This window comes from Globicephala melas, chromosome 20 (genome assembly GCF_963455315.2).
Source record: "Globicephala melas chromosome 20, mGloMel1.2, whole genome shotgun sequence".
NCBI lineage: Eukaryota > Metazoa > Chordata > Mammalia > Artiodactyla > Delphinidae > Globicephala > Globicephala melas.
The window spans coordinates 2,252,729-2,280,578 of NC_083333.1; the positions used below are offsets into that span (position 1 = coordinate 2,252,729).

At 49.7% G+C, this 27,850-nt stretch overlaps 1 protein-coding gene and 1 long non-coding RNA gene across 3 annotated transcripts; both read right to left on the reverse strand.

The window, feature by feature from the left end:
- Window positions 1-623: 623 nt before the first annotated feature.
- On the reverse strand, window positions 624-5,172 carry LOC132594203 (uncharacterized). The gene is made up of 3 exons (XR_009560407.1): window positions 4,032-5,172; window positions 3,688-3,897; window positions 624-832 (listed from the first exon to the last, which is right to left on the reverse strand). It is a non-coding gene; the product is annotated as an uncharacterized lncRNA (long non-coding RNA).
- A 10,033-nt stretch (window positions 5,173-15,205) lies between these two features.
- TMEM98 (transmembrane protein 98) lies at window positions 15,206-26,979 on the reverse strand. 2 transcript variants are annotated; one of them, XM_030862150.3, is made up of 7 exons: window positions 26,714-26,968; window positions 24,461-24,641; window positions 23,203-23,334; window positions 22,105-22,138; window positions 20,018-20,133; window positions 17,323-17,382; window positions 15,206-16,049 (listed from the first exon to the last, which is right to left on the reverse strand). In XM_030862150.3, exons 2-7 carry the CDS (start codon window positions 24,589-24,591, stop codon window positions 15,842-15,844), a joined length of 681 nt encoding a protein of 226 aa, XP_030718010.1. In that variant the 5' UTR covers window positions 24,592-24,641; window positions 26,714-26,968; the 3' UTR covers window positions 15,206-15,841. The 2 variants fall into 2 exon arrangements, with proteins under 2 accessions (XP_030718010.1, XP_060146504.1); XM_060290521.2 differs by lacking the exons at window positions 15,206-16,049; window positions 17,323-17,382 and adding an exon at window positions 17,393-19,735 and having other exon boundaries at window positions 26,714-26,979.
- Window positions 26,980-27,850: the final 871 nt, after the last annotated feature.

Consider the following 27,850-nt stretch of genomic DNA (forward strand, 5'->3'; position numbering starts at 1 on the left):
GCTTCAGGGTGTTTCGTAGTGAAAACCAGGTTCTCTCACCAATACCTGCAGAGATGGAAAAGACGGGGCACCTCTCAAGCCTTCTCTTGGGGACGTTGCTTGACCTTAGTTCTGGTCCGTATTTAATGCTGTCAATTAAGATTAGGTTAGATTGAAAGTAACAGGAAACCCAAACAACAGTGGCTTCAACAAGACAGAAGTTTATTTTTGTCTCATGTAAAATAAATCCGGAGGTAGATAACTCAGGGTAGTGTCAAAGCTAGGGTATGACCTGTCCTCCGGTTCCAAGATGGCAGCTGGAGCTCCAGTTATCAGATCTGCCTTCCAAGCAGCAAGACAGAAGAAAGGGAGAAGGACCTGCCTCCTCCTTTTAATTATTTATTTATTTGCTCACGGGCTTTCTCTAGTTGCTGCGAGCAGGGGCTGCTCTTCGTTGCGGTGCACGGGCTTCTCATTGCAGTGGCTCCCCTTGTTGCGGAGCACGGGCTCTAGGCGCAAGGGCTTCAGTAGCTGTGACTCGCGGACTCTAGAGCGCAGGCTCAGTAGTTGTGGTGCACGGGCTTTGTTGCTCTGCGGCATGTGGGATCTTCCCGGACCAGGGCTCAAACCCGTGTCCCCTGCATTGGCAGGCGGATTCCTAAACACCGTGCCACCAGGGAAGCCCTCTGCCTCCTCGCTTTTAAAGGAGTCTTCCAGAAAGCATCCCATGATTTTTCCACTGACATCTCATTGTCCACAACATAGTCAAATGGCCACACTTACTCCAAGAAAACTTAGGAAATGTCTTTTTCTGAGAAGCCATGAACCCAGCTGAAAACCAGGAGCTCCATTACTAAGGAAGCAAAGGAGAACAGATATTAGAGAAGGCAACTTGCAATCTCTGTCACAGTTGCCACCTTACTGTGTCACTCTGAGCAGGTGCTGCCTCTTCCTCACGCTTCAGTCAATGCATTGGACTAGGTAGGTCGGAGCTAAGATCCTTCCCAGATCTGACATCCTATTCTATGCTAAAGTGTTATATTTATGTAAATCATTGATTCCAAAGTTGGAAGAGGCAAGTGAAAGAAGCTAACATTTATTATTTACTCATGAGTGATCGATTCTTTCTCTGTTTAACTCTTTTCAACCTCATCAGTGACTATATGATGTTGGGTGTATTACTGCCTTTTAGAGAAGAGAAAATTGAGGTTCCAAAAAAGGCTACACCACCTCCCAAATTCACACAGCTTTAAGTGATGGGACCAGGATTTGAACGCCACCCATGCTTCTTCACTATACCATGCTGCCCATTTCCGTATTTGGAAATAACCCAGAACACAGTTCCAGGTCTGCCACTTATTGGCAGTGTAACCTTGGACAAGTTACTTAATCTCTCTGTGCCTCATGTTTCTCATCTGCAAAATGGGAATAATAATGGTACCTAGGCTATAGGGTTGTTGAGAAGATTACATGAGTGAAAAACCCTAAAACACTTAGAACATGCCTGGCATGTAGAATTAGTCTGCAAGTGTTAGCTTTTATCATATTAGGCAACATTTGAGAGGTTCTGTGAGGGAGAACTGAGGAACAGAGAGGATGTTCCAGGCTGAGGGAACAGCCCAGTCCAAAGCTGGGAGACGGTGATGGTAGAGTCAGGTCTAAAGGCATGAGCAGGAGTCATGAGTCTCCAACTTCCAATACCTAATCGGGGCCTCACTGTGAGGTAGGTCCTCACTAGTTACATACTTGATTTGAACAGATCTCAGGAAAACCCCTAAAAATGAAAAACGTCTATAGATACAAATCTCAAATTTTACCTTGAAGGGAAGGGAAGAATAACATACACCGGCTCCCAACTGCAAGCTCCCCATATGCTAGGAGCATGAAAAGGGGGGCAGCCTAACACCCAGAGCAAAGGACATGAACTTGGGTCCTTGCTCTGCCTGGCCCTTATGGTGCCGTATTCCAGGTGTTATGTCTTAGTATTCACAGCTGGCAGCCAGTCAGCACCAAAGCACCCTGCCCCACCTTCTGAACTTTGTCCCCAAGCAGGAAAACTTTCTCCTCTGTGTACTTAAGAAAGGGACAGCTACACAGTGTCACACCCACGGGTACATCTGGCCACAGTTCTACAGCCAACCGGAGGCCTGAGGGACAGGGCTGTCCTCCCCACGCCAGCCCCTCCCAGGGAGGAGCGTCTCCCTCTGCCAGGGACCATGTGCAGACCCAGCCTTTATAAAACTGGGCGAACCAAGATAGGAGGCAAGCACCTGAAAATGGGACTTCGGAGACCTGGGTTCTTACCCCAGATCTGCTACTAAGCCATTCTGTGGCCTCGGGCCAACACCCTGCTTGCCTTAAACCAAGGGTCAGTGGAAATAATCACAGGCTTCTTGTAAGATCGCTCACTGGTTGTGAATATTAAATGAAATAATGCACGTAAGGTGTTTAAGTCAGCTCAGCACGCAGTAGGGACACAGCCCACGCAAGGCCCCTTGTTTCTTAAGGTTTCTGTCAGCGTCAGCACTCTCCGAACTGTGATGATAAATCCCGTAAGTGAGGGCTTCCGTGGTGGCGCAGTGGCTGAGAGTCCGCCTGCCGATGCAGGGGACATGGGTTCGTGCCCCGGTCCGGGAAGATCCCACGTGCCGCGGAGCAGCTGGGCCCGTGAGCCATGGCCGCTGAGCCTGCGCATCCGGAGTCAGTGCTCTGGAACGGGAGAGGCCACAACAGTGAGAGGCCCGCGTACCGCAAAAACAAAAAAACGAACAAACAAAAAAATCCCATAAGTGATTAGATGGCTTCTTTTTTTCGTCCTAAGCATCCTCAGTGCTTCTGCACTTAATGAGTTACCTTTGGACTCCTCCACACTGTTTATGCTTTTATGACTTTTTATCACACCTTTCCCATGATGACCAGTGGTAGGGGCTCCAGGTAACACGTTCCTCTCCTCTTCTCCAAAAGCTCCAATAAGATAAACCCATGACACAGACACACAAGGATTGTAAGCCAAATGGAAGTAAGTATCATCTTCCCTGGTACGTGGCAGACCTCGAACCACAGGCTTTCCTTTAATTTGTGTTGGAGAATTCAGAACGGGCCCAGGGTAGCTGTGGGACTTCTTAACTCCCAAATCTAGATATTGGAACATATTCCCTCGCACACACCCTGAAGCTTGCCTGCAGAGACGGTGATGAGGTCTGAGAGGAAGCTCAGCTCAGCTATATAGACAAGGATGCAAGCCTTCTAGAAGGTAGCCCCGAGTCTGGACCAAATGTGCTCCAAGCTGAGACAGTAAGAGGAGGAGGGTTTGCTGAGGAGGGAGGGAAGTTGAGCAGGAAGCAGCCCACCCGGCTCCTGATTTGGAGTCACAGTAGCCCTGTCCACTAAAGGCTGACCCAGTGACCATCCGCTTCTGCCCAGCGGTCCAAACACTCCTCTTCCTGGACAGAAGCAAAGAACAGTAGGGAGGGAGACACTACACATCCTCCGACATGCTTCCATTTGAGAAAAGCACATTTGAGAGGAGTTTCTAAAGGAAGGGGAGAAGGAGAGACATTTTCTCTTGCCCGACAACATGGGTCTTCCGTTTTTAGCCTAGCTTAAGCAAGAGCAAATCCCTACCCTTGAAGATGCACACTTGTGCATGCACACACACACACACACAGACACACACACACACACACACACACACACACACACACACACCTGATCCCACCTGTGCAGACAGCACCAGGTTTAAATTGAGTGGAATGATTGAGTTCCGCCTCCTCGCTGAACTTCTCATCCAGACAGAACACAGAAGTTGGACCAAAGGCACATCCAAACCAGAAAACCGTTGGGACTGCATGCCTTACATCTGGTGTACAAGGAAAGACGCTGCTGAATCTTGTTCCCAGAGCCCTTGTGGCTGACATCCTAAAAATTAATAGAAACATGGTGATTTGTCTGCCATTCTGAAACATAAACCCAACAGACCAGCAGGCCAGGGACATGGGCTCACACTAATAGGGGTTTATGGTACCTTCCTGAGAATGGGATCCAGAGCTCACCCTTGCATGAGCTGCCTGTCCACTCATCACATCCAGGTGGAGCCCTGGGCCGGCAATGAACTGGGAATTCCTTGGTGTCCTTTCTCCTCTCAGGTCTTCCGTTACTAGCCACACGAACTTGGAGAGTTAGTTCCTCTTCTTGGGCCTCAATTTCCTCCCTGCTAAGTCTTGTTTTCTTAATTTCATAACAGGAACAATAATTGCTACCCCTATGGACTTCCCAGGCCCATGGACTCCAGCAAGGTGGGTATGGGAAGTGATCTCTCGAGGAGAGGGCATGGGGGTTACACAAAGTCCCATCAGGTCAGGAGGAGATTACCAGCCCAACAACAACAGTGATCCTGGGAAAGGAATTTTTGTTCATTTTCCAGGTGGGGCTGGGTCACCTGGAAAGACAACCCAAGAAAGCTTCTCACGGGGAAGAATAAAGCCAAAAGTTATAAGGAGCAAAACAGGTAATCCCATTCGCAGAAATAAATAATGAAGAGCAGAGAGAAAAATGGTAAAGGTGATGGATTGAAACAGAAACCACTAAAAATTAAAAAAAAAGAACCAAAGTGAGAAGTCTGTGTAAACAGAATGGTAATTAGGAGAGAAAGACAGGGTAGCAGGCAGGGGGGAAGGTCAGGTGCAGACATCCCTCGGAAATTCGGTGGGGTGGGGGTCAGAGGGCAGCAGTGGAGCTGAAAGGGGAGAGACAGATAAAGCTGGTGCCAGGGAGAAGTATGGGCAACAAGCAGTGTTCAGAGCTCTGTTCCAGGAGCAAGGAAGGTTCGGAGAGAGTGGGGGGCAGGCTGTGGAGGGAGAATATGGTCTCCCAGCTAACATCGTAATTCTAGAACTGACCAAGCCCTAAAACCAAGACAGTGCCCCAAGGACTTGGGGTCTGGCTATCGAGCTCTCCAAACTGCCTCAAGACCAAGCAAACTTGGATTGCTGTCAAGGGAAAAGGAGAGGGCTAGCCAAGGACACAATGCGCGTGTACTCTATATAAAGTAGAGAAACAACAGTGCTACTGTAGAGCACAGGGAACTATAGTCAGTATCTTGAAACAACCTATTATGGAAAAGAATCTGAAAAGGACTAGACATAATTAACGGAATCACTTTGCTGTATACCTGAAATTAACACAACCATGTAAATCAACTATACTTCAATTTAAATTTTTTATTATATTTAAAAATTTTATTTTATATATTTTAATATGTATTCTTAATATAGATATGTATAATGTATAAATATATATTTATATTTTTAATATATATATTCTTTTTCAGATTCTTTTCTATTCTATATATTTTTCAGATTCTTTTAAATTCTATTCTATATATATTCTACATATATAGTCTATTCTCTCTGTATATATGAATCACTTTGCTGTACACAAGAAACTAAGACAACACTGTAAATCAACTATACTTCAATTTAAAAAAAAATTTTTAATAATAAAAATAAAAACAGTACATGTGGAAAGGGCAGTGGGCAGCTCTGACAAGCTGGAGCCCAGTGCTGTGGTTTGATCCCACCACAAGGGGGAGCCAGGCCGCTGGACCAAGCGTGGCGTGAGGGGGTTGCCCCAGCAGATAAGGCAGTGGGTGCCGTGCGGGATGGCAGTGAACCACTCGGCCATCATAGGGGAAATTACAGGGGGACCCACAGAAGAAGTGATGGGGGAATCATCACGCTCAGATCCACAATAGGCTTTGTGCCAGGAGAAATGTCGGCGGGAACTCTGGAGGCGAAGAAAATGCCAAAGATTTGAAAGAAAGAACCTGGAGAAGAAGGTGCCGTGCAGGGTGAGGTTCACATATTAGCCTTGGAAAACTGCATGATGGTGGCCCAAGCGAAGTGTGTCACCCTCAGGCAGGGATGGACCAACAGGGCAAAGACAGAAAGTCATCTGAGTATTTGCTGCTGAAAGAGGAAACACGGAGCATCATTAGTGCCTATGTGGCACTTGGAAGTGTCTGTAGCCACAATTTTTTGAGCACCGACTGGGTGTAGGGCAGTGGGCTAGGCACTCTACAGACATTAGATCCCTCAACTCACACACACACACACACACACACACACACACTTTATTGGCAAGAACATTGAGATGTGAGAGCGGATAAGCAATTTGCCTAAAGCCACACAGCTCGTAAGCGGCAAAACTGGGAGCTGGATGCGGGTTGGCTTGACTCCCAAGGCCACGCTCATAACTGCTCTTCTGTCCTTTAAGAAGACAGAAGGTAACTCTGCTTTGAGAGATGCTTTCATTTCTCCCATCCGACTAAAAATCGGTTCTCTAGAGCGGGAGGGGGCCCTGAGTCGTCTGCTGGGGGCTGAATGAGGGGCTTCTCTTCATTCTTCTCCAGCCGTCTGCTTCCCCCTGCCTTCACATTGTATTCTAATCATTTATTTACACATCCGTCTCATCCATTAGGCCAGTAGTGCTCCCCCCTGGCTGCACATTAAAATCTCTTTTAAAAAATAATAATTCCTGGGTCCCACTCAAGACCGATTAAATCAGAATCTCTAGGGCCAGGACTTTGACTTTTTTTTTTTTTAATTCAATGATTCAAATGTGCCATTGGGTCTGCAACCCACTATTGCAGACTGTGGGTACTTCAAGTTCACGGACCAGGTCATGGGTATCTGAATCCCCAGAGCCCAGCACAGTCTGATCCATCGCAGGGCCTCCATACATGTTTAATGAGAGGATGAACACAGAGAGCACAAGATGAAGATCAAGAATAGAGAAAGGAAAATCGGGGAAGTATTACGCAGAAGCGGGTGCGGAGAAGGGAGTGATATGAGGCTGAGAAGCAGAGACAGTCTTTTAAGATGCCAGGGGCAAAGGAAGAACCTGGATGAGGCTGTCTTGCATAACAAATCTCTAGTTAAAGCTAACATGAAGCTTCAGTGCAGAATAAACAGCACCTGCCTCAGAGAGAAATGAGGGGAAGAGGAGTCAAAACCGTGAGTTTCTCAATGTGCCGGAATGGTGGGCTTTGGGGGCCAGAAGACTTGGTATCGGTGAAAGGAGATGAAGAGGGCAAGTGCCAAAAAAAAAAGAAAGAGGGGCTTCCCTGGTGGCGCAGTGGTTGAGAGTCCGCCTGCCGATGCAGGGGACGCGGGTTCGTGCCCCGGTCCGGGAAAATCCTACATGCCGCGGAGCGGCTGGGCCCGTGAGCCATGGCCGCTGAGCCTGCGCGTCCGGAGCCTGTGCTCCGTAACGGGACAGGCCACAGCAGTGAGAGGCTTGCGTACCGCAAAAAAAAAAAAAGAAAGAGAACAGAACTGTGATTTTGAGAACCACTGAAACATGGCAAAGAATATGACCGGGAAGATAAAACTCACAATTTGAAAATAAAATGGGAAAACAAGGGAAAGCAAGGTTAAGTATAAGAGAGGAATGAATTCCTAAGTCATCTATATGTGTATTTGCTCAAAATGCTATTGTTTCAGTGCTGGGGAAAGAATTAGAGGTAAAGACAATATACAAATGCATTTCTTGATAAAAAATCCTGTGATGAACGATGGAGATAATCGCTGTAAAAATTCTCTGAAAAAAAAACACAAAATGTTCTAGAAATGAAAGGTGGCGTGATTATCATTCTAAGGTAGGTGTTGCTCTGTGTGCTAAGAAAATTGGCTCTCCAAGTGTTGGTCATCGGTCAACTAAACAAACGCCCATAGTTCTCTTAGTTCGGTTTCAGAGAGCGCTCAGAAAGGTAGGCGCTCCAGGGCTGAGTCTTGGAAGAGAACAGTGCTTGCCTAGTATATACACCAGGTACCCTGGGGCCATCTCCAGTTGGAAGAATTAGGTTTAAGTCTCTGGCTGTAACACATAGAGCCAGAAAATACACAGAAATAAAATAAAGGTAGCAGAGTAGTTAAAGGAAAGAAGGGAAATGTATCTAGCATTTATTGAGTGCATACTGCAGGCTGGGCACTGGGCATATGGTATTTTAGACCACCATCAGAATAACTCCACAACAGGGGCTTCCCTGGTGGCGCAGTGGTTAAGAATCCACCTGCCAATGCAGGGGACACGGGTTCAAGCCCTGGTCCAGGAAGATCCCACATGCTGCGGAGCAGCTATGCCCATGCGCCACAGCTACCGAGCCTGCGCTCTAGAGCCGGCGAGCCACGCAACTGAGCCCACGTGCCACAACTACTGAAGACCACGCGCCTACAGCCCATGCTCCACAGCAAGAAAAGCCACTGCAACGAGAAGCCTGAGCATCGCAACGAAGGGTAGCCGCTGCATAGCCCCCCGCTCGCTGCAGCTAGAGAAAGCCCGCGCGCAGCAACGAAGACCCAACACAGCCAAAAATAAATAAAAATAAAATTAATTAATTAAATTAAAATAACTCTACAACAGCCTTAGACTGGCCCAAGATCATATTAGATGTCAGAGTGCCTTAAGGCCCTCTTCTATTTTCACTCCATACTGTTTCCCTAGCATCACCCCATTAGCCATACCTCTAACAATAAGGACCTCTGAAAAATCTCCAGCCCAGTCTTCTCTAAGCTTCAAACCATTATATCAAACTCAGCTTAGATATCTCAAGTGCACCTAATACTCTTCAAATCCAAAGCAGATGGTTTTAACCTCTTCCCCAAACCTGATCCTCTTCTGGCATTTCCTATACCAGTGATTCCTATTTCCAAACTCTCATAGCCATGTAGGTGTGCACACCTGAAACCTAGGAGTCTTTCCGGACACCCCATCATCCTGCATCACTGCCCCATATCGAATCCATCCCAAGTCCTATTTCTTTTACTTCCTCTCTCAAATGTATCCGCTCCCCGAACTTTCCATCTCCCTCTCCCTGCTCAGACCAAGCTATTGTCTTCTTTTGCCTTGACAAATGCTATAGCACTGGGTCTCCCCTAACCACTCTGGCCCAATCTAACTGGTTCTCCACGAAGAAGCCAAAAAGACCTTTTCGAAATACAAATCTGATTATTTCTCTACCTCCAGCCCACTCCAACCCCACCAGCTTTGAATAAACCATTTGAATGGATTCACATGGCTCTTCAGATAAAGACCACTCTCCTTCCCGTGGCTTAAAAGGTCGGGCATGGTTTGACCTCCTGCCTCATCTTCACCTTTGTCTTCCTTGTCCTTCCGCCAAAAGACCTTTGCGTGGACTGCTCCTTGGGTTTCCATTCCTCCACCTCTGAACGCCCTCTTATCCTCCAGAGACTAGATCCCTTTTAATGGAAGCCTTCCCTGACATCTACATAGATCAGTTTCCCTAATAATGTCTCATAAGATTTTCTCTCTCTTCTTAAAATACTTTAAAAACTTTTCATTTTCCACTGATTCAGAGAATCATTTGCTTGATACCTGCCTTTCCTCACTAGTCTGTGATCCCACGCGGGCAGAAATTGTGTGGCTTATGTCTGCCTTGTATCCCCACCACTTAGACGATGCTGGGCACAGAACGTGTGTCGGATGGAATTTGCAGGAGGAAGGGAGGCAAGCAGGTGGGAAAGGAGATGGCCCTGGAGTGGCAGAGTCAGGATCCAAACCCAGACTCCCTCCTGGCACCAGGGAAGAGAGGGAAAAAGGATGAGAGATGACAGGGACTTCCCTGGCGGTCCAGTAGTTAAGACTCTGCACTTCCACTGCAGGGGGCACAAGGCACGGGTTCAATCCCAGGTTGCGGATCCCACATGCCACGCGGTGCGGCCAAAAAAAAGAATGAGAGATGACATTATCTCCCCACCAACTGGTCCAGATGAAGAGAGGCTAGTCTCTTAAGGGAGTGCAGTCTACACCCGGCCATACTATCCTGAACCCGCCCGATCTCGTCCAAGGGGAAGCAGACCAGTGCCATGGTCAAGTGTGTCATCGGTCTTCCTTTCCAGTTACTTTTGACTCCCAGGCTCTGCCTCCTCAAATGAAACGGCTCCATGAGGCACCGAGAATTATTTGGATTATGTCTTCAATGTTCTCAGAATACAGTGAGAATAGTTTATGGGCCCTGCTTGGCTCTCCCTGATTCTCTTTCCAACCCCGTCTCCCATCCCTGCTTCTTCTCATGTTAGATTCTAACCAAACATGCTATGTTCCTCCAAATCTAACTTGGGACATGTGGCTTCCTCCCCGTGCTGCTCTCCCCACGCTGACCACCTCCTACTAGTCCTTTAAGACTCTCCCTGCCTCTCCCCAGCAGCTTCATCCATCTCTTGGATCCCTTCTGGTTCCTACCTTTAACCTTGAGCTGGGTTTGGGGTGAATAAATGAAGGTTTGGTTTCTTCCAGCCTGGTTGGTTTGTTTGTTTTACCACCACCTCTAACCTGTGAATATTATTATCAATCATTCCCCCACAGCACTTCACTTCTCCAAACATTTCAATGCTATTTATTGGATCATGGGTGAGACAGGATTTTCTAAGCATAAAAGCAACGGAAGAAATCACTAAGGGAAAGAAAATCAATACATTTGACTACACCAAATTTAAAATGTCTGGATGTCAGAAACCATTCTAAACAAAACTAAAAGGCAAATGACAAGGCTGGGGAAAGGCTGTGCAGTAAATATGACAAAGGGTTGTTATCCTTAATATATAAAGAGCTCATATAGATCGATAAGAAAAATATTAAAATCCCAGAAGAAAAATGGGAAAAGGACATGAATAAGTACAAAGAGCTAATAAACCCATAAAAAATCTTTCACTCCACCAGTAGTCAGGGAAACACAAATTAACACAATGCTAACGATGGTTCATCTATCAAATTCGGATAACATTAAAGGCAGATAAGAATGAAGAGATTAAAAAAATTAATAAAAAGTGTGGAGATCATTTGATTGTTTTCCAAGAAAAAGTAAGCACTTTTTCAACTTTCAATAGCTCCCTACCACCTAGAGAAAAAAGTCCAGGCTCCCGTCCTCACCTTCCTCTCCCGTCTCATCTCCCACCGCTCCCCGCCTCCCCTCTGACACTTGCAGCAATAATTCCCCGAGCCCAGCATGGGATGCCGGCTGCAAAGACTGCCCTTATTCGATTCTCTGTCCTCCTCCACCTCCATCATCTACTATCCCACACAATCTTCTTCTCCCAGGTAACACCTACTCCGCCTTCACAATTCTTCTGAGACAGCATCACCTTCGGGAAACTCTCGCAACCTGGGGTTGGTACCCCTGCTCCGTGCTCTCATTACACACACGTTCCCTTACCCAGTGCTTACTGAATTAGATTAAAAATGACTCTTTATGGGTTTCTTTCTACCTTAGAGTATATGCGTCTCAAGAGAGGCATTACATTTTTATTCATTTCTGTGCCCCAGGGTTTAATCCATGTAGGTGCTCCACAGACGACTCCTGAACTAATATCAATCATGTAATAAATTCATTATTCCATTTTGCACCATGAATTTTTTTTCTTGCCACTATTCTGGTAAATGCATGTTTTACTTAAAAAGGATAAAATTAAGCCATTTTGAATGGAGATAATACCTCAGCCACGCCCCAGCCCTCATTTTAGTGCCCATGTTCTATCATCTTGTGGGTTGTAACCGATTAGTGGGCCATGAAATTAATCTGTGGGTCATGACCACCAATTTTTTAATGAAAAATACTAGAACTAGAAAAGAATGACTCTGGGATCTGCTGTTTCTTTTGTATTGTGGAGTTCCCCATCCACTGAACCCAGGCAGGCAGGAGTGGTGGTGAAGAACATCAGGTGGGGAGTTGAAGTTCCTGCTCTCATTCTTTTTTTTTTTTTTTTTTTTCCCTGGCCTTGCTGCGCAGCTTGTAGGATCTCAGTTCCCCAGCCAGGGACTGAACCCAGGTCCTGGCAGTGAAAGTGCTGAAACCTAACCACTAGACCACCAGGGAACTCCCCCTGCTCTCATTCTTAATAACACCACGAAAGTTACTGGTCTCTCTGGGCTTTGGTTCCCTTATCTGTAAAATGGGGATGATAAAATACAGATAGAATGAGACAGCAAGGACCCAGTGATGTTGCAAATCCTCAAAACTGCTCATCAGCATTTCTGATCCAAAGGCACTGTAACTACCTACCAGGTTCAGATGCAGCACGACTACAACATTATCCCGGCCCATCCTGTCCTAACGCCTAGCCTCTCTTCCTCCACTCCTAAATAGTTGCCCACCCTGCCTTTCTACCATGATTGAGTCATGAGCCCCTCAGACTCAGCGGGAAACACGTGCTCAGTGGCATCAGGCACATTTAGGGGTCTTGACGTCTAACGTCATAGGGTATGAAGTAAATGACTCTATCTAAATTACAAATCTGACCAAATCATTCCCCAGTTAAACCTTTTCTAGGGTCCCCATTATGCTCAGGATAAAGCTTCAACTTCCTAATATAACATCTTAAGACCCTCCATGATCTGCCAACCTGTTCAACCCCACCCTCACAGCCCACCCTCCAGCCCTCCCCCATCACCTGCAATTCTCAAATGAGTCATGCTCTCTTGGCCCTGGACTTTTCCCACGTGGTCCAGTCTGCCTGGAACACCTCGATAACACTCTGTGCAAAGTCTCCACTCAGGCATCAGCTCTTCCCAGGTTTCTTCCCTATCTCGATCCCGCCCTTTCCCTGTCCCGTGCCCGCTCGGGGGCCCCTGGCTAGGCATCACTCCCTCATTGCACTGGCCACAGTCACGTTTCAATCAACTGCTCATTTGTCGCTGCCTTTTTTTTTTTTTTTTTTTTTTTGTGTGTGTGTCTCTGCTTCTTAAGGCCAGGGATTGTGGCTTTGGTTCCATATCCCCAGCACCTAGCACTACGCTTCCGCCTAAGTAAACAGTACTTGTTTGTGGGAGAGAAGGGTGGAGGGAGAGAGAAGAGGAGAAGGGAGGGAGAGGAGGACAGAGGGAGGAGGAAATAGATGGAAATTCTTCATTTGACACTTTCCCAAAGTGTCCAAGGTCATAACTCAACTCGGGGACTTTGAACTGTAAGTCATTTCCTGAAGATCAGGCTCATGTGGCCACACAGAGTAGAAAGGGTCTCTGAAGAGAAGGAACTCCTGGAATGTGGCGGTCAGAGTAAGCACCAGGGTAAGTCGGATGCCAGGAACACGTGTTCTGTCTGGGAGATTTCACAAGCTGGAGGAGACTCTGGGCTGTGCTCTGGAGGAATGCAAGCTTGGGCAGTCAACCCTGGGAACACCGATAAGGGGCCAAGAGCTTTGATTGCCTTCCTGTTGTGAACATATTTGGGGTGGGGCGGGCACAAGGTTGGGCCAGTGATTCCAGAATTGGGGCTATTTGGTTCCAGAGCTCATGAACAGAGCTTGGACAGAGCCATGGTAACTGGGGTGACACCATCTCGAGCAGCTGCATCAGGGCATGGGGCACTTTGGAGACAGAAGTATTAACATTGGCTAATCGGTACCAGGTACACAATTGGTCATTTCACGTACACTGCTTCATGCGATTGACATACCAACCCAATGAGGCAGCAGCCTTGATTTTACAGGTGAGAGAGCTAAGGACCAGAGAGGTTAAGAAACTTGTCCAAGCTCACACAGTCAATGACTGAGCCCAAATTTGAATCTAATTCTGTCTGACTTCAAAGATCTTGCTCTTTTCACCCTCAGTTCCTATCCCTAATTCCTTCTTCATTTAGAATTTGAGTCTGATGCTCCTACACCAGGGTAAGAGGAGGTGGGGGTCATGGAAGAAAATCATGGAAGATCTATGACAATATACACAGACACTAGTGAACTAGGGCCTCAGGATGTGTCCATCGTCTGGGAAACCACACCTGGCTGGACCCCCAGTGCTTGCCAACCAGTCCCTCCCAAATGAGGAGGCAAGTTCAGCCAACTCCCAAAGGGCTAGAAGAGTCCCACCCCAAAGACAGTGCTTCCACCTCAACCATCAGTCACCAACACCAACCTGATCCAGAGACTTCTTATTTGTCCTGCACCGGAAACAAAAGAAAGGCTACACAGCCGTGGAATCAGAGATCCTGCAGCCTAGCAGATACTTCCAAGGTCTTCAGCCACCTCTTCTCACTACTAAAAGGGCAGCATCTCAGAGCTTGAGGAAGTAGGTGGGCCAGGACTTGTCAGGGTTCAGAGATGCGAGGTGGTGCTGGGAAACTTCTCCACCTCTAACCCCACACCTTGTAGATGGTATCTGAGAGATTAAGGGCTCTCTCTGGCTTAGGGCTCTGGTCCAGGTTAAAATGCAGGGACACTGACAACCACGGCAGCCACTGCAACCTTCCAGTCTGCTTATGAAAGCAGGTATTGAAAGGGAAGGGAAAAGACAAAAACAGGAGGACTCTGGATAGCTATTGGTGGAGGCCACAGATAGAAAAGTCACAGTGACTCTGTGGACACTGCCCATTCACAGCTCACCAGCAGGACAGGAAAGTTACCTAGCATGTGTTCAGGGCTGATGGGAGTGGACAATCCAGTAAGGTGTCTCCCCTGTCCTCAGGAATCCCTCTATCCTTCCATGAGAGTTGAGCCCCAGCTTCCCTCTCCTGACTCCACCTCCCCAAGTGGGAATTGGTGTGCACTGTGCTGGAGAGAAGCATCTTGCTTTTCAGGAGAGAATGAAATTGGATGGATGACACATCTCAATGACAAACAAGGCCCCAATCTTGGACTTGGGAACATAGGTTTCTGGTTCTCTAGAATCAGGCTGAGGGATTTGCTGACTTGAATTAGGACACAGAAAATGAAATGGGAACAGACATGGAGCTCCAAACATGCTTAACAGCATAGGATATGAACCAAGGCAGCCCCCAAGTGGGGGCCCTCTCCCAAGAATGAGGTTGGCTCTGAGATCCTGGGAGGAAAAAAAGTATTTCCGGTGTTGCTATATGCTTGTGATGGAAATTACAGAGTTTGGATGCAGTCTGGATTATACAATTGTGATTCTGGGTCCCCCAAAGGTCTCAAGTCACAAAAATGCCCCTCATCTTTCAGTACTTGCCAAACAAGCAGATACCAAAAGAAAGGGGACCCATCTTTCACGGATGTCACTGGTAGTGTGGAAAAAATACTTCATGGTGGTTATCTTCACCTCTGCCTGAACTCTGGAGGGTCTCTGAATATCTTATTTTGAATCATACACACAAGGCATCCTTGGGATTCTTAGCCTCTCTCCTTCCACCCTCAGTCCTCAGACAAATACGTCCCACCACACACCGTGCATCGGAATTTGACTACACAATCACACAATTGAGGGAAAGCTAAGTATATGTTTACTCTCCACCTAGTGGTAGCTAGGTAAAATTGCAGGCATAATGATAAAAAGGGAATGATCAACTCTACGTTGCTCACCTTCAAACCCAAACCTGTAAAGAGAAGGAGGGACCCAGATGCCTCAGGGACTGGGCAGATAATACAAATAAATGAAACAGGCCAGGTGAGAGAGTACAAGTATTGTCAAGAGAGGCAACTCCTACGTAGTTCCAATTGATTGTCCTCTGTGGAAAATGCAGATGAGAGTTGCCTCAACTTCTGATTGTTCGAGAGAAACCAGACATTCTGATTTAACGTGAAACCTCCTGATTCTTAGATGGTGGCTGGATTTTCTTGAAAACACTAGGTGAGCTAAATAAAGCTTACAGTCCTCCAGTTTTCAAAGCTCTGCTGTACAGATGGTGACTGTCATCTCCCCTAACTGTGGGATTAGACTGCCACTCACCAGCCACCACTTGTAACTACAACAGAGGCATCGACTGCTTTACTACACACAATCAGCTGAACTCCCCAGCCGTGGAGAACAACTAACTCTACAGGAAGAAGTAGAAGGCACAGCTGAGCCACCCAGCCATGGCAGCAGGCTGGCCCTGTGACCAGCTGCTGGCTGGTAGGCACTAAATGGCCGACTGCTCCTGCAGGAAGCCTTCAGGGCCTGGGAGACCTTTATCTGGCTCTGAAGCCAGGGCTGCTTCTCGAAGGACTTCCAAGTGCTCCTCAGCAGCTGACAGCGACTGGTCAATCCAATCCAGGCCCCCGGTCAGGTGGCAGGCGTTCCTGGTCACCAGCACCAGGTGACTGACAGACAGGAGCAGGGCAGTTGTCCTAGAAAAAACAACAGGATCAGGTTCCGAAGGATCTAAGGGACTTTGCCCCAAAGCCCAAAGGGATAGAGTCTAGACTGGTGTTCCCCAAGCTGGAGTCCCTTCCTTAGGAGGTTGCTGAGCATGTAATTTAAAGAGGGTTCGATGCTCAGAGAAAGTTGGGAACATCTGGGTTAAACAAAGGTAACTGAAGCCCTTCTCAGATGATGCACGTGATAAATCTCTAAGGGGAGAATGTAATACTCTGAGTCTCACTAACTTATTTAAGACTGGGAGCCCACTTTCTGCAACACATCCATTAACATCTCCCAGAAGAGGGTTTTGTGGGACAATTTGGATCTAGTCAAGTGGATAAGCACATCCCCAGCTGCTGCCCCCTTGAAGACAGGATATTCATACCCCACCTTGGGCATCACTTAATGATTCTGAATCAATGAGGCCCAGGGCTGGTTTACCGCATCCTAAATCATTTAATTGCAAACTAAATTGAGGAGGAGGCTTTTTTTTTTCAATATTGAAAGATTCAGTGCAGAATATCTTCTATAGAGTGAGTGTGCACAGTGCATTTGGGAATGCATTACAGATGACTAGCCCATGAACACAGCTGGGCAGTAATAGGAGTGGGGCGGAGAGACCAACTGAATTGCCGTGACCCACAGCCTGTCTGGAAATTATTACACAGTGGGCCTGTGAAACAGTCATAAATCTGAGAGACAAAGGAACATTTTTTTTTTAAGTGGGTTTATAACTGGTAGAGGAACATAACAATCTCAAAAGCCTAAGTACACTTGCGTATTAGGGGAGGATCATGAGACAGGGGTTCCTGGGTACGTCCTGTGGAAGGTGAGCACAGCTTTAGCTGACCTGTCACTTGCATTCTCATTTCCTGCCTACCACCCATACCAGCGACCCACTGGGCGGCACTCACGGCTGAGGCATGTCTGCTTCCGGCACCCAAAGAGCAGACAGAGCTATGGGGGAAGTGGGAGGGAGGGAACGTGCAGATAGGACTTGGCCTGTGTGGACATTTAATCACAAAAATTCAACATCTAAGACTGGCTCTTCCTCCTCTGGGGTTTCAGGAAGAGCCCTGGCCTCCAGCATCCAGCCAGGCTTTGTTCGCTGGTTGGCTGACCATTACCCAAAGCCCAGGCAGCCTCGGGAACCCACCAACACAGCTCTCTCCTCCACAACCTGAAGAGCCGACCTCACAGATCTGATAACACCGGGAGCCCCCAGCATGAAAAGACACTCGCCCACTCCACCCCTCTCACCGGGCATCCAGGAGCTTCGGGTCCAATGGAGGGTACATTGACTTCACAACATCGTCCACTCTGGGGGGAGGCAAAAGGTTTTCAGTATTTCGCTTTTCTTATGGCCTTTCCTCCTTCCTTTCTTTCCTTATCCCTATGGTTCTCTTTTGATATTCCAGACCCAGTCTTTAGGGACTTTAACTGCATTCTCAGACAGGGACTTAAACAGAAAGACTTAAGATTCAGTTTAGAGAATATTTCTTCTGGTTTTGTTTAAGCTCCAATGGTCTAAAAAGTACAAGTTCGCACATCTGGAATGATGTTCAAGATATACGACAACATTTGGACTTCCCTGGTGGCACAGTGGTTAAGAATCCGCCTGCCAATGCAGGGGACACGGGTTCGAGCCCTGGTCCGGGAAGATCCCATGTGTCGCAGAGCAACTAAGCCCATGTGCCACAACTACTGAGCCCGCGTGCCACAGCTACTGAAGCCCGCACACCTAGAGTCCATGCTCTGCAACAAGAGAAGCCACTGCAATGAGAAGCCCTCGCACCACAACCAAGAGTAACCCCGGCTCGCCGCAACTAGAGAAATCCCGCGCACAGCAACGAAGACCCAATGCAGTCAAAAATAAATAAATAAATTTATTTTTTTAAAAAAAGATACACTACTACATTAAAATAGCATATTGCCAAACAATATGTAAAGTCTAATTGACCTCATTTGCAGAAAAATGAATAAACGAAAGCTGTGAGATGCAGTGGGCAGGGGCAGTCTGGAGGAATACTCACCAGTCAACAGTGATTGCCTCCAGGAATTAGGATGGGGTGGAATTAGGGGGTCCTTCACCTTTCAGATACTCTATTTCTGCAGTGTTGTAACTTTTACAAGTGTTTATTACTGTTACGTTTAATTTTAAATGGTTAAAGGTAGTTATACAGAACACTAAACCTCCAAGTTTAATTTGGGTTCTAATTACTCCGCTGGATTTCTTTTAGCACATGGTACAGTTCATGGTTAATTTTCTTTTAATCAAATTCTAGAAGGAGCTACTACTCATTCTCATTTACATGGTTCAAGGTTTTCATCCAAATCCTTGCTCTTGGACCACCTGATAGTCAAGAAGCAAAAAATAACGATGTATTGTTTGATTCCCAAAGGCACTTGAAAACAGATGCCCTTGAAAGTCCCTGTCTTGGGACTGAGGGGCTGGTGCGGAAGTACAGAGGTGTGGTCACTCAGTGCCCATCTTAGCCAGCCCCTTTCTCTGCCCTGCAGCTGAAGCCACTCTTCTTGAAACTAACATGCTGTCAACACACTATATGGAATAAATGGAGCAAGAAAAACAGTGGAGACAAAAAACCGCCAGAAGGAGAAAGTGTGAGGGCAAAAGGAGAAAGCAAGGCCCCTGACTGATTTATGGCAGGGATCATTCTGGAAGCAATCCAGGTGCTCTGGAGGACGGGCCAGTGAGCATCAGGTGAGGTCTGCCCTCTGAGCGATGCCACACCCTGGCTCTAGCACCACTGCTAATCCTGACCACCCAGGACTTCACTGGGACTCAGAAATCTCAATCTCTTTGCTCCTCCGAGCCCTCCTGGCGATGCTGCCTTGTAACCTGGGGTCACGTGAATTCGTCTGGCCCCTGGGATGGCTCTCAGAAGTAACAAGAAGCATGACGAAGGTCCAGCAGATATGAGCAGTGCAGCCTCTACCAATCACGGGAGGCCAGAGGAAGGTCTGGTGCCTGCCTGCCCAGAGCCTGGGTCGGGGTCTTCAGGCCAAGGGCCGACCTAGGCTGATGCCACTCAAGTAGCCACACCCACCCGGGGCAGCGCCAGAGAAAGCCAGGAACTCCTCGGGATTATCTCCCTCCCACGTTCTCAACTCACTGAACTCCCTGGGCAGAGTTCAAGTGTACCAACTCTTTCATGTTCCCTCCAAGGGCTGGTTCCTCGTGATCTACCCGAGGCCACGGCAACGTGGAAAGCGAGGACCCCTGGAACTTCCTCAACTCGGAAAAACTCCCAACTCAGGCACATCCACGTGCCAGCCACCAGATGGCAGCACCAACTTAGTACCACCCTTCCCTCTAAGAGAAGGGCTTTATTTTCTTCACCAGATCGAGCCCAAATGAGGGGGTGGAGCTGTTGACTACAATCCTGCTGCTTGCCTCCCACACGGTATTCTGCAGACAGCCTGGAATTTGGGAGATCTGAATGATCTCTTCACCTCCCACCCGGTCCTGGAGGCTGCTGGCTGAGCCCTGGATGGGGCCGGGGGTGACAGCACAGAGACGAGGAGCTGGTCTACAGTACAGACGCCAGCCAGGAGGTCACTGCACACACGGGTGTGGGCACCAGTGGGAAATGTGCTTGCTGGTCCGGAGCCCAGGAAGAAGGTGTGGCAAAAGGAAGGAAAGCAGCCCTGGCTGGCATGGGACCGAGGAAGAAGGAGCCAGTCAGCACTAGTCATGTGCTGGCATTTCCCAAAAAGCCTACAGGAGGGGGCACTCTGGAGGGGAGGGGAGCCGTTTGACACCGCCTTAGCCTGAAAGCCTCCCAGCGTCTAAACCCTCCTGGGTGCCCTGGGAATGTGTAGGACATAAACCACTCAAGTTGCCCCTGGAGTGTCTCAGGAAAGCCTGGTCTTTCCCCCATCCCAGCTGCTGGCCCCTCCCCTCCCCCTCCCCCGAGGAGTATGGGGACCTCACCTGGGGCTGATCCGCTTGGCCACCACGATGATGTCACTGACACTGGCTGAGGTCTTCATCTTGGCCCCCGAGCCCATTGTCATGGCAACAAGTTTTTCCGTGAGAGTGTGACAAATCTACCACAGCAGGGAGGAGAGAGGTGATCAGGAGGGACCCAGCTCCCCCCGAGGGCTTCTGCCAACCCCACAAAGCCAAACACGCCCCCCATCTCACAGCTGAGCCCCCTAACCTAACGGACAGATTGAAGTGAAAAGTACACAGAGATGAGAGGAAATGGGATGGAAGAGGCAAACCCCAGGACACGGCCGGGTGAGGAGGGAGGGCTGGGAACCTCAGATCAGGGTCAGGGTTTCGGCTTAGAGAAGTCTGAGCTGAAATAATCTGTCTAAGAAAAATCATGTGCTCTAATTTCACCTTCTCACTTAAGGGCAAAAACCTATTTTCTCTCTCGATTCCTTCACCTCCTGGCTTCGTCTTCCAAAGCGATAAAGATCGCCATGGGCACCCTCAGAACTACGGACAGACAAAGGGCAACGGTTCCCTGGAAGCACATCCTCCAAAAGTGGAACTTATTTCAGCACTTTTCTAGGGTAACATTTTCCCATGTTTGTCAAGATGATGATAAAAGGGCCTTGGAAAAAAAGCAGGAAAACAGCAAGACTAGGACACGTGGCCTCTTTCATCGTCCACCAACCATGCTGGCCGCCCCCAAAGTTTTGCTCCCCACTTTCGCACCTCCCCGATGTCAGAACCTGGATGTGCTTCAGGCCCTGGCAAAGAAGTTCCATCACTTGCCTTATACTTGGGGCTGGAAAAGAGAGGCAGAAAGAAGCCCAACAACCACCAAGGCGAGAGCCCAGGCCCTTCCCTCGAGGCCCCATCACAGGGATTCAAGGGCACGTGGCCCAGCAAAAGGGCCTCGGGATCCCAAGAGGAAGACGAGAGGCTCTCCTTTGATCTAAGGAGCTCAGGATGGACCACTGAGTCCAATCCAATAAGACACCTTCTGGCTGATTTAACCCACACCTCAGCTGTCATTCATTCCCCCTCCTCCAATAGGCAAGGGCAGGGGACAAAACCCAGAGCCAGGACACATCCTGGTTGGGAGAAGGGGGATGTAACGTGGCGTCATTGTTCTAGACATTAGACCCGTGTATCTCCATCTGTAACCACATCTATACCCCCAAGAGATCCTTGGGATTCAACAACAAGCCTGGACTCTGGGACAACAATGCCCCACCAGGCTCTTCTTTGTCCCCCAAGAGAACAGCTGAAGGAGAGGTGGGATGAAAGACTTTTTAGTATTTTGTACTGAATGACACTTAAAGCTGTCTTTTTTGAAATCCTGAATAATCGCTAGACAGAGAGAGAAATGTGTGGCTCGCCAGGTTACTGAAATGAACGACATTTGCCATTGGCCAAACGTTTCAGTATTACTATTATCCTATTAGGTAGGAGAGCGCCAGGCAAGAATTGAAAACCAAATGCCAAACTATAAAAATCACCCCAAACTATAAAAATTTCCCCAAATGCAAATTGGATGCAACTCTCCACCCTGTCCTGGAGGCTGCAGGCATTAGAAGAAAAAGTCTGCCTTCAAGTTGAAGTACTCACGGTTTGGCTTGTTTTTAACACTGATTGTCCCATTTGGCTGACTACTGTCACAGTCAAAGAGGGCTGGTGAACTTTCTAGTAACTGCAGAAGCCCCAGTACAGAACTCAACTTGCTGTGGAGGGCTGAGCTCTCTGCTCATGAAAGAAAGTGCCCCGGAGAAGCTGAGAAGCCCCGCCTTCCCCTAAACACAGTCTCTATTCTGCACACAGCTTTCTCCACGGTCAGTGAAAATGTGGTCAGTGACTGCCTGTATGAGGACCAGGTGGAAAGGGCCTTGAGAATTCTAAAGCAGAACAGACCATCCAGGGGCAGCAGAAGTGAACAGTAGAAACTCCAACTGTCAGGCATGTTACAAAAGGGCCTCCTGCACAGGTCAGCACTCTTCCCAAAGTTCCTTCCCCTCGGACAGTCTGTGGACACAGATGCTTTGGTGAGCACCCCTTATCCTCCTGGGGAAACCGCAGAGTATTACCTTCAAGATGGCAATGCAGTGGGACATGAGACCCCTGGGGAGACAAGAAGCATTTGTCAGTACAGGCCCACCTCCCTCCAGCCACCACCTCCGTGCTTCATCCAGTTCTGACCAGTGGGCACAGCTGGACACCACCTGAGAACAGGGGTGCCCCAGCGATTAAATGAACAAGCCCAGGAGCTAAACCGGGAGGCACCTTCTGTCCCATCTTCCCCTTTCCTCTCCCGCACCCAACCATGCTGTTTTAGAGCTCTGAGCTTCTGAGACTGTTTCCTCCACCCAGGGAAGCCTTCCCGGTATCCTCAGCCTGGGCGGTCCGGTGGTTAAGACTCCGCACTTCCACTGCAGGGGGCACGAGTTCAATCCCTGGTGGGGGAAGTTCTGCAAGCCGCATGGTGAGGCCAGAAAAGGACCCAGGACAAAAGGCACCCACTCTGGGAAAGCCTTCACGAAATCCAGCCCCACCTCCGGCCAGGCAGCTCTAGATGCCGCCTCCTCCGCGTGTCCGCTGCACCGCGCACAGAGACCCCCCCCCCCCGCATCATTTCTGAAATACTGTATTTTAGTAGAATTCTGCCTCCACCGCAGTTCCACAGCTGCAGTGCCTGGCCCAGAGCCCGCACATCACACCTGTAAACATCTGCCCAGTGAATGAACGGCTGAGTGGCAGGAAAGGGAGCGGCACACTCTTCTCAAGCTACAGCACCCCCTGGTGGGTGGAGGGATCTCCGAGGGAGACACCGGAGACAAAGGCAGCGTCCCTGGAGCCTGAGGGTCAAATTCACAGGCGCCCCAAGGATAACCCAAGCACATCAGGGTGACTTTAGAATAACTCTGCCTCACATCTGTGGGCCTCAGTGTTCAGGTCTACGAAATGGGGAGAGCAAGGACAAACACCGTGGTGTCATATTCTAAGTTCCCTCCACAGTGAAGGCAGGGGAAAGAGCGGCACATGACACAGTGCTCCTCGGTGCAGTGACAGCGCTCCTGGGCGCTCAGTCGAGGGCTCTGGAAAAGGAGGCCACGCGAGGGCACCCAGGAGCCTGGGTCGTCATCCCCAGGCGGCTGCGGGAAAGCAAACGGTCCCCAAGGCCTTACGAGGCATCTTCAATCCAGTCTTCGTTCTCCAGAATGGCCTCGATGTGGGGGTTGGTGATGACGACATCGTCCAGTTCTAGCTCTGAGGGCTCAGACTGGGTCTCCATGGCGCCGATGAGGTCCACAATGGGCCTGGAAGGAAAGCCCAGCTAAGTGGTTTCAAGATGGACGACCGCTGCTGACTCTCTCCTCATCGAGGCCCACATATCCGCCCGAAAGGATAAAGGGAGGGAGTAAGTTAAAGCAGGGACTTGCCCTGGAGCCAAACCTGAGGCTACTGGGACTGCACTGTGGGCAGGGCACATGGCTAGACAGTGAGTCAAGGAAGTAGGGGCACGAAAACACAAGAAAAGTGAGACAGAACAAGAGGCTCCACTAAGAGAAAGGCAGGGCTACGACCACAAGAATTACAGAGATGTACTAGACAGGGCTGCTCCTGGGGGACAAAGTCATACCCGTTTGTAACTTATTCGCCCTTCACACCTACCTTTAATGGAGAAGCTAAAGTTCCTATTACTCAAACTGACCTGTTCTGCAGAATCAACTCCTGGGAGCGACCTTGGCCCACCGGCACGGCCCCATCCCCTCCTAGTTATACTAGAGAAGCGGGCGAAATAAAAATACCTCGTACTTTACAACAGGGTTCTTGAAAACGTGAGACGCCACAGCAGAGCTTTCCTGGGTCATACAAATGGGCATTGACTAATTATTAACCACTCAACAGAGATGCTGATAGGATTCAGATAGAGGGGTAAGAGAAACTAAGGGTTTAGTGGCCAGGGTCCCTCGGGATCTATCAGTTAAAATATCCCTAAACTGAAAACGGCATCTTGCTTAAAAGTATGTTTCACATGAAGAAATCCGAGCAGAGAGAGAGGCAATCCTATGCTGGGCTTTCGCAGCCCCAAGTGTCTGTTGCTTAGATGTGTGGCTGGAATGTGGGCATTGGATTTCTGTTCCTATGAGTTTGGCTGGAAAGGGATTTGGCCTGTCCAAATGCTAAGTGAGGTGGCCAGTCTGGGAGAGATTTGTGCTAGGTGAACATGTTCAGAGACAGAGTCCGAGGTGGCTCCGGATGCTGGGGGAGCTGGAGGACCATTATTAAGCTCTGAGGTCTCTATAGGGAAGGACAGCCTTTGGGTACCATCTTAGAGGTAAAAAGCTGAACGACAGTTGCCCAGCACCAAACTTCTTTTTCTTTTGTCGGGGCCCCAGGGCACAGCCCCTCTCTCCTCCTTCCCCTCCCTGGGCCACTCACTTGGAATCATAGCGCTGCAGGAGATCTCGAGGCCGGCAGTAGCGCTGCCTGCAAACCACCACCAAGGCTGCAAATGAGGCCAGAAAGATGGTGGCCAGCACACCTATGGCAACAATCACCACGGTCTCCATGCTTCCAGGTGGCTGCCTCAGTCCCGGTCAATCCCCCGCATGGGCTGAAGCTGGAAAGACACAAGGGCAGAGCAGCCTGGTAAAGAAGCAACGCTACGTAGTGTGGTGGGGGGGTCCTCCCCGTCGGCGGGTTGACGGGGAGGGCAGCTAGCTTCCCCGAAGTCACCTGGAGAGACCTGAGGGCCTGAACAGAATCAAGACCCATGCTCCAAATTTGATCTTTTCCTTTACTAAAAGCGTTTGCTCCCCAATTAAACGGGGATGGCCTTTTCAACCTGGAACAAAAGGAAACATTGCCACTAGCACTGTTGTTTTCACATCTGCCCCAGGCGCATGAAAGAACACCCACCTAAGGAGAAGGGTGGGACTGTAGTTCCTGAGGGTCTACTCTGTACCAGGCACTTGGTATGTGTTCACTCTTCTAACGATCCTATGAGGTGGGTATCAGTATCCCCATTTTACAGTTGAGAAAACTGAGGTCCAGAGAGGTTATGTAATTTGTCCAAGTTTACGTAGTCAGGAAGCAGAAAGCCATCCACTCAAACTGAGATGGACGGTCAGCTCCTTTGTCCTTTCTAAGGAGGAAAGAGGATTCTAAAAATTCTGGGGAAAGTTTCGATTGTGAGTTTCAGCGTTGGAAACTTACAACTGGTATTAAAGTGTTTGTTGCCTATTCACTGCCTGCTTTCATTTAGGTCTTTCTTTCACACCTATCTTAAACTCATAAGCTAGAGGAACAATGGCATCTCAGGGAAGCATGTATTCACAATGTTATTTCATTGCAGGTCTCCTACTTGTGTCCTTTTGAGCAAGTCTTCTCCCCTCTCTGGGCTTTTATTTTTCCACCTGCAAAAAAGGGTGCTTTGACCTAGAATTCTGACTCCAGGACAGTACATCTTCTCTGTTTGGATTTAATGCTATGTTCTATGTCTTGGAGGGTCCAAATGCTCCTGATCATCATTCAGTAAGTATTTATTGTTCATTTACTATGCACCAAGCACTGGACTGGATTCTGGAGATTGGAGATAAGTAAGACATGGGCCCCAAAACCTGTGGAGCTGGGGGGAGAGGCAGACCGGCAGACAAACCATTTCAACTCCGTGTGCCTGTGTCACATGCAGAAGTACACAGAAAACAGAGTGCCAGTGCTTACATGCCACTGTCTAGGAAAGCTTTCCTCCCAGGGCAGGTGATGCTTGAGCTGGGTTTTGAAGGATGAGTAGGAGTTTTCCAGGGGGACTTCACTGGCACAAAGTGCCAAGGAAGCCTTCTCAGAGGACTCACAGAGTTGCTCTCCCACGTGATGTTCACTTGCCCAGGGTGAGAAGGCTGGGATCTACCTTTTTCATCTCTGCATCTCTGTGTTTGGGTGTCGGGGGGGGGGGGGCGAGGGATCCTGCGTCATTTCTCTAGATGTGTTTCTCTATACTAGCCCTCCTAAAGGACTACCTCCTTTAGCCCTTTGTCTTTCCTCCTTCTCTCACTTCTCACTCTCTTTATTTTTCCCTGTCTCAGCTTTCCTCTCCACCCCTCCTTCTCTTTCCCCCCTCCCCTCCTCTCTTGCTTTCTCGGTGTTTCCCTTCCCCTCCCCCTCCCCCTGCCCCAGGTCTCCAAGACCACCCGCTTTGTTTCCTGTCTTCCTGTGCGTTTCGGGTGTGTTTCCCTGAGTGTGTAGGAGCTTTTCTGTGAGTTGTTGCTGTCTCCCTCCGTGATCGGTCTGTACGAGTGTTTCTTCGTGTGTTTTCTTTTTTCTTTGTGTATTCTCCTCTGTGAGTTTCAGGATGAGTTTTTCTGTTTCCCTCTAGCGGGTTCTAAATCCGCAAGGATAAAACAGACCCAAGACCCCCCTCCTTTCCCCTGCGCGGCCACCCAGAACACCCACGCCATACCCAGGACCTAGGGAGGGACTCCCACGCGCCCCGGCTCGCGCCACGGGGGGCTCGATGGCTCCGGGGCGCGCCGCTCCGCCTTTCCCCCTCGCGGGCGCCGGGCTCCCCTCCCCCTCCTCTCCCGCACCCCCGCCCGCCCCGCGCACCCGGCTCCAAAGCGGCTGGGGGCGGGGGCGGGGGCGGCCCGCGGGGAGCCCCGGTTCCCAGCTCCGCGGCGCGCCGGGCTCACCCACCTGAGGCTGCGGCTCCGGGACGCAGGCGGGGCGCTCCCGCGGCCGGGCCCCCCGCGATGGCAAAGTCCGGGCGCGGGACTGGCGGCCGTCTGCGAGCGGGGCATGCCGGGAAGGCAACGAGATAAGTCCCGGCGGCCAAACCCCCGGAGGTGGTGCGGGCGGGGGGAGCCGCCGGCCGAGCATCCAAATCCCCCGCTACCAGGCGCCGCCGTCACCGCCAGGCCCCCGGGCCGGCCGGGGGTTGGGGCCGCGGAAGGCCCGGGCAGCTGTGAGGCTGTGGCTCAGCGACCCGACAGGCGGTTCCCGCGCCCCCGCGGAGGCCGGGCCGTGGGCGGGGGGGGGGGGGGGGAGGGGGGAGGGGGACGCGGAGGGTCTGGCCGTCCAGTGGGGGTGGGGAGCGCCAGGCGTCTCCACAGGGTGGCTGGACCGGGAGCGAGTCTGCTGTGCTACCTGCTGTCTGGTTCAAATCCTGGCTCTGCCACTCACTAGCTTGTGGGCAACTTATTTCACTCCTCGGCACCTTGGTTTCTTCCTCTGTGAAAGGGACTGCGGCTTGTAAGCATCCTGAGTTAGTTAAATGCCACGATGCACGCAATGCTGGGCCCAGGGTCAATGGTAATCAGTGAGCCACGCTGGGCAGTGACAGGCAGGCCCACCCCTACCAACTGCCTGGCCAGGGACAAGAGTACGAATGCAGGACCCTGGTTGGCAGTCCTGCCCCTTCCGTTCAAACCCTACTCCATCCCATACCAAAGGGGGACTCACAGTGCATTCATAGGGACACAACCTCCACCCTGCAATGAGCCACCCCTCGGGCCTGAAGATGCCCACGACCGGCGGTGCCAGCTGCCTTGGAAGGATGGGGGTCCACACAGCCCCTGGAAGCAGGCTGGGGGCCGTTTGAGCAGGGATTTCCAGTGTCCAGAGTACCAGGAGCATGGTCTAGAAGGATCATGGTCATTCTCCCTTGGCTCGAACTCCCAGCCCTGTGAGGAAGAGACAGGACCAGAGCAGGACCAACTAAAGCCTGGGGCCCAGGTAACCAGTCTCAGGTCAGTACTGGTCATAAGTACCAAAGGATGCAGACCAGGTCCCAGGCATTTAATGTAGGCTCTGCAATCTTGTAGCCCCTAGGCC